Here is a 15,821-nt window from a genome sequence, read left to right as displayed (position 1 = left end):
GTGACACATTCAAAAGGCTATTTAAGATTTGGTTTAAGGGTTCAGGTTAAGACGGCAAACTTACTGCAAAAAATTCAGCAGACAGATGATCAAAAGCTGTTTAGGTTTATCACCCCACTTTATTTGAGGGGCCAGAACAAATAAAAATACCCCAAATGGCACTAACTACAAAGGAAAACTGTGCACACACAAGTATGGTGGGAGAAACTTGGTTCTATCAATGCAATTAGAGATTCACAGATTTCAGTGTTTATTACTTGATGAGTGTCATGTTGTGTTCACACCACAGGTTTCCATTTTGGTTCTGCTGTTGTGTTGAAGTCTCCTTGACTTTACCAGTCCCTGAACACGTCACTTCCAGTGTTGGGAGTAATGTCATTTTATCACCATTATTTATTTGTGAGTAACTGGTAATGTAAGTAATTACTTTTGTAAATAAACACTATTACAGTTACTTAAACATATAAACAGGTTACTCCTTCCGATAGATAGACAAATGCACCTGAAAAATGCAGGCAATACCCGACTTTAGGGTGTGGAAAATGAGTGGATCAATCAGCATTAAGCCACACAATGGCCGACAACCTGAGTAATGTGAGCTGCCAAAGCACAGAAATTTACAAAACCCTAATATTAACGAATCTCTTACCGAACCTTTAATCTCTTTTGTTAGCAAAGAGCAATGCTGAAAACATCAGGGCTGACTTTTGCAGATTAAAATGGCAAACACAGGCTAGACATGGGTTATGATAAATGGTGCCACTGTGGATCTACATTAGAGAAATACATGGATTTGTTAAGCACTGCTGACATCGAAACCCTTATTGAATCTTTTATTCACGTTCTCTCTCTGGTTCGTCTCTTTTGCCTCTCGCTCTGACACTACAGGCATCGGCACAGAAAAAAAAGACTGATGCAATTTTATAAAAAAAATAAACATAAAATAAAAATACAAAATCTAATATTTACATGCCAAATGTCAAGTCCTTTGTTTATCTATTTATTTACCATCCAACATGTTTATACAGAACCACCAGACATCAGTAAATCAATATCATTGCTATTCACTGAAAAATAAATTCGAATCAATATTTGTTGCTTTGACTAAAGCTTATAAATCTCTGCGGCTGCAGGACAGCAAACAGTGTTTTCCCCACAAGTACAAAATGAGTCAGGACAGGACTAATGAATGTCACACAGCAGTGATAAAATATATAGTGAAGCCCTACAACCATTCAGCACAGTAGAACGTGTTTGGTTTAGGGTTGATAGTAGTTATTGTAGATTATATATTAGTTAAATTAGTGTCACATATCCTGCTTGGTCTGGTAATTTTACTCAATACATGTGTGAATTCTAAACCGTTAAGGCAACAATTGATAATAATGTTTTGTCATTTCCTTTGTGAAAAAAAGATGGTGTGTCGGTCCAATCAGCGACAAACCTTGTAGATAGCAGGTACCCACCCTCTGTGTTAAAAGTTAACGTGTTAGGTAATTTGATGTTGTGATTTGCACTTCAGGGCCACTGAATCAGAGGGTGAGAAGAGATCATAATTTCAGTTAGAATTTGGCCCTTGCACTCATACTCCTCACTTTTGAGAAACCAGGCACATAAACAGGCAAAGAGCAGAGACACTATTGCTCTATAGGGTATGAAAGACATATATGCAGCCAGACTTTTTAAAGAAACCCAGGAAAAACTAAAAGCCTTTCACTTGCAATGATCACACATACTGCACATGATTGCATTCATGCCTGTGTGCACAAACACACAAAATCACACCAACAAACACCTCCTACCCCCTCCTGTCACACCCCACTTTAGAAAATCAACCTCGTTGCCTTTTGCGCTTTACCATTCTCTCCCAGGGCTCTGATTGGCTCAAATGGCTCCACGGGAATCGATTTGCTCGACTGGCACGCGGCTCCCAATCGAAACCAAGTGCAAGAAAGAATAAGGAAAAAACAGCCGAGCACCAGAGAAGAAAAAAAACATGGTTTTTCCCCAGCTCTGTTTAGCCCTGTTTTGTTGGGTGTATTCTGCCGATATTTCCATTCAGAGCACGCCTCACAACAGGGCACAGGCTCAAATGTTTGCCCACCCAAACAATGAGGGGATTTGGAGGAAGGAGAAAGTGTTATTGTTGGTGGGAGTGGAGGGACACCAGCGACTGGAAAACACACCCACGAAGGAAGCAGGCTACACACGGGCAGACACGCTACAGCAGACCCAAACATACAGAGAAGCAGGTGAACAAACACACACACACGAAAAAGACAAAAGCCTCATAAGTATACACGCTCCAATCGCTTCACTATTTGGCTGCTAACACAAACACACGCAGACACACACACACACACAAAGGTGCAAGCCGCCAGTATTATTAGAGTCAGTGGGGATAAGTGTGTGTGTGTGTGTCATGAAGAGATGGAAGAGGTGGGCAGCAGACCAAAGCCATCCATCTAAGGAAGCCAATAGTGCACAGCATAGGCTACAGGCTTCACAGCGCCCAGCGCCCAGCGCACACACACACACACACACACACACACACACACACACACACACACACACACACACACACACACACACACACACACACACACACACACACACACACACACACACACACACACACACACACACACACACACACACACACACACACACACACACACACACAGGTGCCCTTGTGAGGGTTACAGCTCTCGGGGCGTTGAGATGTTGGACCTCAAAGCCATCAATCTTTACCCAGCAGCCTTGCTTGACCTACCCTTTGACACACACACATACACACACAGTACACATACATGGATACAGCGACCCCAATAGATACAAAGACCTCCAGTTTCTACGCACAAGCACAAAATACACACAGAGTTGTGTACCCCCCCACACACACCCCCACCCACTATGCTTTGTTAGCTTCTCACCATCTTTCTCCCTCCATTGTCCTCACTCTCTATCCATATTTATCTCTGCCTCGCAGACACCTGCTACAGTATACATCATGCTAACTGATTGGCGCCTCTAAAATTGATAGCAATCATGAGGCAGCTGATGAACAGTGGACTAAAAAGGCGAATGACCATTGATTTTCATTCTCATACACATTGAATTGTAGCAAGGGCTTGTGCACAGGAGCCGAGACTAGACGAGAAAAAGATCAGGCCTGGAGTACAATCTCAGATCAGGGCCGGTCAATCTGTCAGTCTGAGCCATGAAAAATAAATAAATATACGGAAAAGTTATACACACAGAGAATGATAATGATAAGGGTAATCTAAGGTAAGATTATTTTCCTTTTAAGAGATACTGCTCACTTAAATGTGTTTATGAGCTGTGAACTTAATATGACTGTTCTTTGATAAAATATATTAAAGCTGGTTTTAATATAACATTTATGACAAAAAAAATAAATAAAAAAGAGTATGTGTTGGCTCAAAACACCACCTAGTGTTTCAAGCTGTCTTGGACCTTTCAGAGCCAATGCTTACGTAGAGTCAACTATTTGGGACGTCTCTACTTAATGACATTTATATATGAAAAAGTTGACCCCAATCATTCAAAGGTTGGCGGCCCCCCGCCACCAGCAACCACCCGTGAGTGAGAATCAGGAAAGCTGCTGTAACTAAACCCTTAAACTACCACATGCTCGTCCATCTCCTCAGACACGACTGTCTCACACACACCATTTGAACCACTGACTGAGACCTTTTCCTGTGCCAGGGGTTCAAGCGCCTCGGGACCAGAGTCACCTTAGCCGTCAGGAAGCTGTCGAGAAGCCCTCTACTTCATACGACATTGCTTTTGCAAAAGTGTGCATACTGACGCACTTAACTAGCACTTAACTAGTAAGCTAATCGGTATGTTGTGTGTGTGTGTGTGTGTGTGTGTGTGTGTGTGTGTGTGTGTGTGTGTGTGTGTGTGTGTGTGTGTGTGTGTGTGTGTGTGTGTGTGTATCATGAGATGCAGAGGAAGAAAACACTGCTAAGGTGCCCTTGAATTCTGAAATTACTTTGTCGAACTTTGAAAATTATTTCTAATATGACTACGGAGACCAAAAGTGATTCACTGTTTGCTTTGAATAGTTAGATTCAATAAATCAAAAGACCGTATCGTTTAACTGATATATCATAAAATTCCATTAGCTAAATGTGAATCTTACATCAGAGTAGAGTTGTACTGATTTACTGCTCAGTTCTATTCAGAAAATGGATTATGCATTAATCAATACAAAGCTTTGGAAGCGACCAAAACTGATCACATGAATGAGGTCATTGATTATGGTTAAGACACCTTATCACCAGAATGGTATCTAAGGGTCTCAGGCTTCTGTTTGTATTTTATTCAGATCTTCATAAAAAAATATTTTCATTCAGATACACACAGGAGCCAAACACAACTGCACACAGCTCTGGATCAAAAACAATCACTGCACTTGCATCAACTTGTGTGAAGACTTTTACAGTCATTCCTCAGCAACACCTACCAGGCTGCGTTGCCATGGGCACTGTTGTCTAGGTGACAAAGCAGCTCCAGGGTTTGAGGGTTGTGGGCGGTGTCGTCAGGTGACTCGTGGCTACCTGTCTCCCAGTCAGTGGGCATCCGCCATACTGCCGCACAAGAGACCACCCTGCTGTCGCTGGCTGGAGGGAAGAAATCACACAAACACACCAACACGGTCATGCACAGTATAGTGTGTGTATTTATGTTGGGGGGGCAGACACTAATGCAGTGACATGCATAGACTCCTTTAAATCCACATCACAAATGAGTTATTTTGGCACATGCACACCAGAGCCAGAGCTGCTAATTGGACGCAGTGGAGTAAATGTAGAACTGATACAGTAATTGGAATAAAAGTTTAAGGCTGGAGGGCACAACCTATCACAGACAGAGAGAGAGAGAAAGCAGAGAGGGAGAACGCAAAAGAGCCTAATTTCTTTCTGGTGTAGCTATTGACAGTGTGTGGGCAGGCGTTGGGCTATGAAACACTGGCGTTAGGCCTATTTGTCAAATTAAAAAGCAATGTGGTGCGAGTCCACGGGCTCTTGAGTGGTTTTAGACAACCTCGCATTTGGAGTATGTGGGCAAGCAATCATCTTGAACAAAAGCCCTATCTTACCCGCAAACAGGAGCGCGGGTGGGAGGCGGCATATAGAAACATTGTAAGGAATGCACTTGAGTATGTGTGTATATTGTTTGTACTGTATATACTGTATCTGAGCGTGTGTGTGTGTGTGTGTGTGTGTGTGTGTGTGTGTGTGTGTGTGTGTGTGTGTGTGTGTGTGTGTGTGTGTGTGTGTGTGTGTGTGTGTGTGAGAGCAGCAGTGCGAAGTGGGATGTCGGGAGATCCTGCCTGGTCGAGAGTGGCTGTCATACTGTGAACTCAAGCATGTAGCGATCACCTGACAGAGAGTAAGAGACAGTAAGAGAAAGGAGAGAGAGCGAGGGAAGAGGGTGATGGAGGTGATGTGTGTGTGTGCGCGCTCATGTGCGTGTGTGTGTGTGTGTGTGTGTGTGTGTGTGTGGTCTGGTTTCCTGCTCTTGTGTGTTGCAACCTCAGTCACACATTCTTGTGAGGACCCTCAAAACTGCAATTCTAACTCTACAAACAAGTTTGAACTTAAATGTGTTTTTGAGCTGCAAACCAAATTATGCGACTGTTGTTTGATGAAATACATCATATTGGTTTTAATATCACATTCATTACCAAATTAAAAACAAAATCTACATTTATGGGTTGAACATAACTCATAACCTTGTGTTTCAAACCGTCTTGGACCTTGCTTACGTTGAGTTAACCATTTGGGATGTCTCTATATATCATGACATGTACACATAGCTGAAAAGGGTAACACCCTCAATCAAAGGTGGGAGGCCACCCGCCACCAGCGACTGCTCATGTACGTGAATCTGGAAAGCCGCGCTCATTTTCAAATCCATGCTGAAACTAAACCACCACATCGTCCCCCATCCTCTCCTGCCCCTCAGCTGTCTCTTACACACACACACACACACACACACCAGTGCGGGACATCCGTAGTCCTCACACACAGTTTAGCTCCGGGTGTCTCAGCACAGGCAACCTGTGCCGGTGGTCCAAACAGCTTAGGACGACTGTGGTCTTGGCTGTCAGGAAAGTCTTCATACAGCATTTCTGGAGTCCTAGACATCCTAGATGACTTATCTTTAGCAAGCTAATTAGTATGTTGCATCTGTTTTTGTTTACGATGTCCATGTGTGAGGGGGAGAGATGGGGTTGAGGGGGTCGGAAGGCGTGTCTCTGCCTCGTCTTTTTGAATTTCCAGGGAGAGGCACTACTCCCAATACATAGGGGTTATACTTGAAAGAAGAGCGCATTGGGAAATTTTTCTAGCTTTCCAAAAATAACCCTGTAGTGAGATGTTGACGAGGCTGCATCCCATAATTTCAGCATATTTTTCAGATGCACATAAAAGGTGCAAATCACCCATTCAACCACACCCCGAAGGTTTTCTATTGGATTCAGATCTGGTGACTGGGGAGGCCACTGAAGTGCACTCAACGTCATCGTCACGCTCATGATACCGGTTTGAGATGACTTTTGCTTTATGATACGCTGCATTATCTTGCTGGAGGTAGCCATTAGAAGATGGTAAATTGTGGCCATAAAGGGATGAACATGGTCAGCAACAATTCTCAGATAGGCCGTGGCGTTTAAATCATGATTGATTGGTATTAAGGGACCCAAAATGTGCCAAGAAAACATTCCCTGCACCATTACACCACCAGCAGCCTGGATTTCCACATCATTTTGGACCATTATCGTTACAGTATTTATAAAAATACAACACCAGTTGTTGTTTTTCACCGTGCACTCAGGCATTAGCAAGAGCGAGGCAGAGCGAAACAAATATACTCACCGAGGATGAGCGCTATGTCCTGAAGTAATCGTTTTTGTGAGTGATCACAGCTGTGTGCCGTACAAAATAACGATGTTAAAACAGAGTTGATTTGAACTTACATTTACTCCTCCTGCCATAACCACCTGACAGTGTAACAGTGTTTGGCTGTTTTCCAAAATCTTTCTTCTTATTGGACGTCTCACTTTTCCAGTGGCCACTTGTCAGCGGACTGAGTTACTGTAGCGCAGGCGGTTACTCTCTCACTCTCATCCCTCTTGTATAATTATTTTCTCTGACAAGTCAACATTTTTCAGACTCTCAGACTGCAACATAATAAGGCTGCAAACAACCCATAATGCAACACTCTGTAAAAGACCATAGTTACACTGAAATGCTCTCCATTCATAAAGCATATCTGATTTAATGAATGAACATGTAAATCATGTTATACAAGACAACTCTTACTTTTTTACTTTGGAAATAAATGCTGTCTGGTATTAGGACCAATATGTTTTTTTTCCCCCGTTAATTCTGTTCAGATGTTGGCAGTACACCCAAGAGTTATACTGGTAGGGAAAACCCTGGAGTGTTGTTGTGATTAGCAAAAACATTATAACCACCAGTGCCTAATATGCTGTTAGTTCTTTGATGCCACTTTAAATGCCACCCACTGGAACATGTACGCCACAAGAATACTGAAGGTGTCCTGTGATATCAGGCACCACGGCGTTAGAGGCAGAGCCTTTAAGTCCTGTATGTTGCGAGGCGAAGCAACCATGGATCAGACTTGTTCCAGCACATCCCTCAACAACCTGCCACTGGCTTGTGATTTGTCCCTAGTCGGCAGTCGGTAGGTACTAACCATAGACTGTATATAAGCCGCTTCTCGACCACAGGAACTTTCCCCTGTGCTTTTGTTACATGATTATAAACTTTATTCACTTCATCTATGAGAGGTCAAAGTCAGCCTTTCTCAGCCTGTGAAAGTGTGAAAGAACATCAGTGGCTATGACAACAATATTTACACTATATGTTAAGACCAAAAACAAAGTGCAATATAGTGTATACAGTTATCAGATTGTTCAAACTGTTAAATTCTGACACCAGCATCAAACAGCCACAAAGGGGATCTATTTTTAATTGTATATACAAGATATTCAACCTCATTTCGTCATGTGTTTATATATATATGCATTGATTTTCTACCTGTGTATTCATTTATATATTATGAAAACAAATATAGTTGTCTAACATGTTTACAGAAAGAATTTAGTTAGTAATACATTTCTGATTCTCCTGTATGCAGTGTTGGGATGTAACAAAGTACATTCACTTCATTACTGTTACCTTTGCCTACATTTACAGGTACATTTCACTTTACTCCACTACAGCAAATAGCAGAATATATAGGAGACACAGTTAATGATGAAGTCGACCATTGCATTAGGCAATAGGCAACACTCAACACATTATTTTTACTCACTTGAACAGTAGATCCGATACTTTTACTTTTACATGACAACATTTTATTTATACTCTTACTAGAGTAAAATGTTTGAATACTTCCTTCACCACAGCCTGTATGAGGACGAGAATGTGAAGGTTGACATGTTCACACTGTCCAACATCCCAAGGGATGTCCTTTTTGATTACAATTGGTTTACCTGTCTTGGTCTGTTGTATATAGTTTTCGACTTTAAATTCTGTACAGATATAGTGTAAATCCTAAAAAAACATGTTTATAATATTACAGTTGACATACATGTGACCTTAAAGGATTTTTTTCCCCCTGGCAGACAGTGACTTTGCAGCTGCTGCCACCATCCCTCACGTGGGTCATCATGTCCACACATTAGTATTGATTCTATCAGTCTGAACATGACTCCTAACAAGGCCGCTTTACTATCAGACCTGTGGAGACAGGTCATCTGTTAAAGATGCAATTACATGTTCTGAGTTTCAACTTAACTCCAGGTCAGTATTAGTTCATTAGCAGGAAGACATATGTAGACAAAGTAAAGAAGATACAGCAAATGCAAAAAGGAGACAAAGAGAAACAGAAGGAAAGAGAGAAAGAGAAACACGCTGAATAAAGAGGCAAAGAATAGAGCCAGAGACATAAGGAAACAGTGGGACTCACTTTTGTTATAGCAGGTGGTAAGCACAGCCTTATCTGCAGGACTGGCGCCAATGTGCCATATCTCCCCAGCTTGGTGCAGAAGGACATTCTTATTAATGATGTTATTCTCATCATCAAAGTCAATGATGTGGATCTGGAAATAACAGAGAGGCAGAGACAGTGAGGAAGAGATGTGTTGAGGATGAAGCCAGAGCTTAAAAACACTGTGTGCTCCTCCCTCCGCACACCAACCACAGTTCAAAGCTCCACTCATTCCTCAGATTCCTCTGGAAAAGAAGAAGGTTCCTCTTTGAATATGACAGTAAATGCAATTTCAAGGCAGACGTCGCTTTGGTTCTTTTTTTCCCCCCCCTCAACTTGATACAGCTGAAAACTTTTCATCTCGATTTGGCCTTTAAAGTGACGATTAAGGCACTTTGAGAAGTCGCGTTCCATTCACGGGAGTTCTGCATATGACATGTTGGAGGAGTTGGAGCAAAAGGTACAAAAAAGAAAATCAATAAAAAGCTCATTCATTTTTTAAGACAATTAGCCCAACTCAAAGGGACTGAGGATGGGAGCATTATCCAAGAGTTTTTCTGTGAAAGGTTTTTAATTGTGCTATTTTTCCAAAGAGACATTTGTGTGAGCACAGATTTTGTTTAGCTGTGCGTCCTCTAATTTCCCATGTCTGTTATTGGTTTGCATACTGTAAGATTTACTTATCAGTTAAATACATGAATGAGAACAATATAGAAAACCAGTGTCAGTGGTGAATAGCTGTGTATTAAGTTAGAAGGTGACAGATGGTCAACCTCTTTCAGCATAAACACTGGAGGCAGAGGGAAATAGCTACACAATACAATAAAATACAAAACATCTTTACTATTACTACCGCAAAACTGACTATTAATCCCAAAGGCAATTTGGTTTACAGCAATTAAAAGATTACAAAACAAAACAAGATAAAGACATGCACTGACAAACACCACAAAAGGCCAAACAAATAATAATAAATAATAAATATATATTTGAAACATGGGAAATTATAAAATGTGGGAGAACACAGACATAATGACAGATGTAAATGATTTTAATTGTGAGAATGCGTATGCACTACAGAAAATTCAGTCGGGACAAAGGAGCACACACTTGGTGTTTAAACAAATGATTTCTGAGTGAATTCAGATTTAGGAACTCAGAAACTTGCCTGATCAGTCATGCACTCATACCGTTGCCACTTTTCAACATTTCAAGATTGACCTCATTTTCTACTGTCCTCTTCATACGGGAAAAAAAGTCTTATCTACACTGTAGGCAGCCATGTTTAAAGTCTAGTTGGTGATGCTTCCCGGTGAACTCACTCTTATTGGCTATGGTGCTCACTCGGCCAATCACTGTTCCTTTCATACTTGTCTCCCCCATTTTGAAACATGTTTGATATTAACGCTTCAAAATCAGAGAGGCTCTGATTTATTTGATGACATTAAGTCTGTAAACCCCTCATACTACAGGATTATCAACCTGAAAAATGAAACGACCCCGGGATCTTCGGAAGTCCTGAATTGGACTGGAAATCGGGCCGATAATCCCCTAGTGTGCAGTAGGCATAACGTGAACGTCTTGGAGAGAAAGTGACTGAGCGCATTCCCCAAAATGTTGGACAGCTTCTTTAGGATGCATTTTTAAATGGATTCCTCCTTTAACCCAGCCGATTTCTCATTCTGCTGACATGAGGGGAATGTCTGATGCAATTACGTGTCTGAGGTTTGCATCCTTTAAATATAATTTTGTTAAGCTGCGGGTACTTCTTACCAGGGTAGAAAGTATTTTGTTGCTGTTAAATTCCATAACAGGTGAACCAAGGCGAGCCAGTCGGAAATGACTGCTAAATCTGAATAAGTGATGTTAAACTGATGCTTGCATGGCACAGAAGAATACATGCGAAAGTTCAAATAGTATGACTCTGAGATGGAATTGTTCTCGTCAGGATTGAGGATGCAGAAGATGAAGGCCATAAAAACTGTAAACACTTACACCACTACATAATACTCAGCTATAAATCCTTTCTCAGCGGTGTAGCTCCTTGACCTGGCGTAATACTGAGGCCTTGGCTGCACTTTAATAACACAATCAACAGCTGTGCACACTGCAGCACTCACAAGTTGAATAAACAAGCTCAACTTTTATCCATAAGAAGTTAATGGAAACTCCTCCATGATCTCTTTTCATTAGATGGAAATCTATTCTATGAGGGCCCTCCACTGAAAGCAGTTCAGGGCCCACCGCTGCCGTAAAAAAGTGAGGGCCTCAAGGTTTGATCAGACAATATATGGCAGTTTCTCCCATAAGAGAGACACTTACTGCACCTCGGGGGACTGTTAATGGGGTCGCACTGGACAATAACTCCTGCTAGGCATTTCCACTCCCCTTGCCAGTACTACTTTTACAGGCAGAACAAGAGGATGAAAGGAGGGGGCGTACGGAGCAGGAGGAGGAGGAAGAGAAGAGCATCGGAGCAGCCGCATCCTTCAGCCTTTTCAAAGTCAGCTAGGCGGCTATTAACCTTGGGTTAGACTGCATCGAGCAAAAAATTATTACGCAAAGTTATAATTTTATGGTGGAGAGGGAGCGGTACAAATAAATTCAGGCCGGCGGGACAGGGTAATTGGAAGGCCTAGTAATAGGGTCCCCCCAAATGAACTCAGGTGTGAGGGGAGAGAGAAGTTCTAACCCTCCTCCTCCCTCAGGTGATTTATCCGCCATTCTTCCCTGCCCGGGGAGTGACTCATAGCCTTCAGCCACTTGGGCATCCGGCCCAGTGCTGTTAATTATGTGCCGCTAGTGGGAGGAATTGAGGTATAGAGGAGCGGAGGGGGAGTCTGGGAAGAAGGGGGTAAGAGAAAGGATAAAGACGAGCTGGCTTGTGGCCCCCACTTCAGACGCGTCTCCGCTAAAGCTCTTGAGCCGCACAGATGACAGCGAGCAGGGCGAAGGAGAGGCGAGCGGGTGAGAGGTGCCAAGCTCAGGCGCTTTATCTCGTTAGCAGCCTTAAATGCCATGCCGACGCTCCCCCGATCTGTCATTCCAGCTATTGGTCTCTGAGGGATTTGAGAGGTGCTCGGCGAGTTAAGAGAGGCATTTCCAACCTGCATTATGCTTAATGGGAGGTGGAGAGGCCAGCGGGCTTATGGTACAGCAGAAGCTATCAGGGCTGAAATGCCAATCGAAAACACATTTTTCATATGGCGAGTTCAAACTCGGAAGAACTGAGCCTACCAATGTTTGCCAGCAAAGCTACACAGAGTGGAAGAGAGAATGAGCTTCATGAATAAAAGGCACCGCACTGACTGAACCCAGGAGTCTAATGGAGGCTGATCTGAAAGAACATAACAGAGGATGAATAATGATCCCATTTAGGATTTAAAGCTTTGGATGCCCTTTGACGTTGATATTAGAAAACAAAGCAGAGGTCAATAAAGACATTGCCTTTTGTATTTGAACTACTTGGATTAACACATAAGGCATTTTTTAAACCAATCCAAATAGTACAAATGGTTATGTACAGTTTTTTCTCGTGAACACTAATGGTGCTGCGCTCGGTTTTAGACAAAACATCTTTAACTTAAGTATTTTCATGACATTTGAAAAAAAAAATATCTAGACTTAGAGCTATTCTAGATTTTAAAAATAACAGGTTAAGGATGTGATAAACTCAAGAAAACATTCTCCAGATTACAGGCAAACAGACATGACTTGGTTTTGAAACAAAGCATTAACAAATAACCTCTTGTATCACACTCAGTTTTAAAATTCAAATCCGAGTCAAAGAGGATTCTAAAGTTTCTGGAGGAGAGCATGATGTGGGTCAACATGAAGCCAAGACTTTCCTGTTATCTCTACTACATTAACTATGCTATTATAACATGTGTTTATACTGCGATCCATGTTCTCTATTTTAAACTACAATTTGTTCAATTAAGGTGTGTGAGATTAGAGGTCAACAGTGGATAGCAGCTAACAGACTACTAGTAAAGGCATTGACCTGCTGCCAATTTAAAATAAACATCTTTCCAGGCGGCAGCTGCAGCCGTAGTGACAACTGCTCACTGTCCTTTATGCAGGGGTCAGACTACACAATATCAGCCCGATTATAGCCTGACCCAGAAGACGTAGGGCATCAGGTGAGTTCGGAAATTATTAACGGGCATTGGGCGCCATGGATGACAACCAACGCCACATCTAGGATGCCGCATCTCTTTTTTTTTTTTTTCACCTTCCACAACAGGTTTTGCACCTCTGTGAAGTTGACCAATCGGAGCACGGCTGACAAATGTAAACTTGGCGAAGCAAAAGGGGAATGATGCCGTTAGTGTCACAAGGTGGAACTGTGAAACAGAGGAAAAGATTTTGGGCTTTTCAAAGCACAAAGCACCCATATTTTACACACCACTTCATACGCCATGTTTGTTTACAGTCTTGTCCCCTGAAGTCAGTTGCAAGTGCTTCCTTTCTGGTGAAGTCACACAGGTCGTTAAAGATAGGAAACAGAGATTGGATGGGGAGCAACATGAAGTCTGTCATGTCTCTGGGCCATGAATTTTTGACTATAATCACTTTATCTGACATGGCCACCATCTTGACAGACAAAACGTAGTCAAGCCAACAAGCATTTTGTCTGAAACATACTGAGGCTCAATGCAGAGCTGTAGCAGGCAGTGTCTTTTTATACGATCTATATCAGCCGTCAGTCAACGTGTATAGATCCAACAATTTTTAAATGATTTATTTATTGGTTTATTTGACAGGAACAATGCAGAAAAACAATGTAACGGGTAGCAGGAACCCTAACCCTGACTTCATTTCCTTCAGTAGATATTGGCCAGAAGTGAAAGAGTCAAATTAAAAACAGGAATCAGTATCAGAATCAATTTGAGGAGACAAAAAGCTGGATTTGCCTTCTTTGAAGCGACAACCGACGATTTCTCGACTATCAACTTTCATCTGACACAAAATCGCAGTCTGTAGTTGCCTCAAAGCAACGAGTCCACTGAATTAATGAGCAATTATCACTTTTCTTACTATTTAAATCTAATAATAATAATACCAGGATGAGATTAACAGGACTATGAAGAATTCACCTCTTTGGTTTTCTTGTGTTTCAGCTCTGTGCTCACACCAGAGTGGAGGAAAGTGTTAGGAGGAGTATGTTAAGATAGTGACAGTGCATAACAATTACACAGACCAACTGGGATGCATTGTCGCCCGTCGCAACAAGCACAGTATTAGACTGTCTACACAAACCTTGGATTGAACTACGTCTGTATTCAGTCCCAGTTTTCACACTGAAGTCTGCCAGAAAATTGGCTGGTTTTTTTTATCAAGGCACAAATCTTTCTCTTTTTCTCCCACACACACACGAACACACACACACACACACACACACTTTCATCCCTCTCTTCCTCTTGCTCTCAGAGAGCTAATTATTTCTCCCCCCATTTAGAGCCAACTGTTTCTGTCATCTGTCTCTGTAATGACCTCTGCATGCATGTATGCATGCGTGCACACACTCTCACTCTTTCTCTTTCACACACACACAGAGACACACAAAGCACAAAAGCCTCACTACAGACCTTTGTTGAGAAGCCACACATGTAAAATACATCACGGATGCACGTGCAACAGATCTGTCAATTAATTAGTATGACAATGGCTTCAGTGCAGTCATTGATGTATGTGTATACGCTGAAACCTATAGTTAATTTATTAATCAACACATTATTAATCGACAACCACTTTGATTACTTATTAGCATTTGTTGCTGAATTAACTTGTTGATTAATCAATTACTCTTCAGTCAGAAAAGTAAACTGCAATTACAATACTTTGATCACTAATTCATAATATGAGTCATTTTTTAAGCAAGAATCTCGACATTAAGACTGAAACGATGAGTGAACTGATCTATCATCATAATTCTCTTCAGTTTAATTATATATCTTTGGTTGGTTGGACAAAACAAGTCAACTGTGGATGCTTGTACTTCGGGAAATTGTCATGGCATTCTGCACCTTAGTCATCTGCACATTTTGTAGACTCAACAATTACTTAATTTTGTACTGCAACTATTAACTATTTTCATTGTTTACATTTTTTGATTTACCATTTAGCTGACAAAACTAAAACTGTAATATTATATTTAATGTCTTTATTAATTATATTCCTCTTCTCAGCTTCTGAATGTATGTTGTTATTTTCATGTGATTGGGACTGAAATACTATATCCTTGTTCCAACTACTCATCTGCCCATGTGCCATATCCCACAGAGCTCTGGGAAATTTTGACATTTTCACAGATTTTCAAGTTAATGTTTTTCATAAAATGAAACAGCAATTGATACAATCGACCCAAGCTCCTAACTTTTCAAAATAAAAGCTCTGTAATTCAGCATGATATAAAGCATTACAGCAACAAGACAAAGGTTGTGCTTTTATTTTGTAGAACAAATTACTAAAGAGGAAGTGACTCTATAAATGGTGCACGAGTTCACAAATGTCTGTGTCAGTCTGTTGAAATGAAAACAATCAAGTTATCAAAATGATCTAGTGGACGGATCTTATTAGCAGGCTGCCAGTTGCTGACTGCTGCTGCAGTTTATCCAATGACATTGAACGAGATTCAAATTTGTCTGCTGAGTAAAGGGCGCTGCCCCGCCCCCACTGACCCCAGTACGCTGGTCGCCTGTTTATTCCATTTTTATCAATATTGAACATTTTGCTTATCCAAATTACACTATCGTCTGCTCACATAA

The 15,821-nt window shown here is 41.5% G+C and overlaps 1 protein-coding gene across 1 annotated transcript in view; it reads right to left on the bottom strand.

Annotated features, from left to right (window-relative positions):
- Window positions 1–15,821, bottom strand: part of eipr1 (EARP complex and GARP complex interacting protein 1) — a 55,513-nt gene that overhangs the window by 37,976 nt on the left and 1,716 nt on the right. Inside the window, exons 3-4 of the mRNA XM_034576993.1 lie at window positions 9,031–9,163; window positions 4,493–4,649 (exon numbers count right to left, since the gene is read on the bottom strand). Coding sequence (XP_034432884.1) covers window positions 4,493–4,649; window positions 9,031–9,163 — 290 coding nt within the window. The remainder of the gene's footprint in view (window positions 1–4,492; window positions 4,650–9,030; window positions 9,164–15,821) is intronic.

The sequence above is a fragment of the Hippoglossus hippoglossus genome, chromosome 22, assembly GCF_009819705.1.
Source record: "Hippoglossus hippoglossus isolate fHipHip1 chromosome 22, fHipHip1.pri, whole genome shotgun sequence".
NCBI lineage: Eukaryota > Metazoa > Chordata > Actinopteri > Pleuronectiformes > Pleuronectidae > Hippoglossus > Hippoglossus hippoglossus.
The sequence above is the reverse complement of the archived record's forward strand: the minus strand, read 5'-3'. Positions and strand labels throughout refer to the sequence as shown.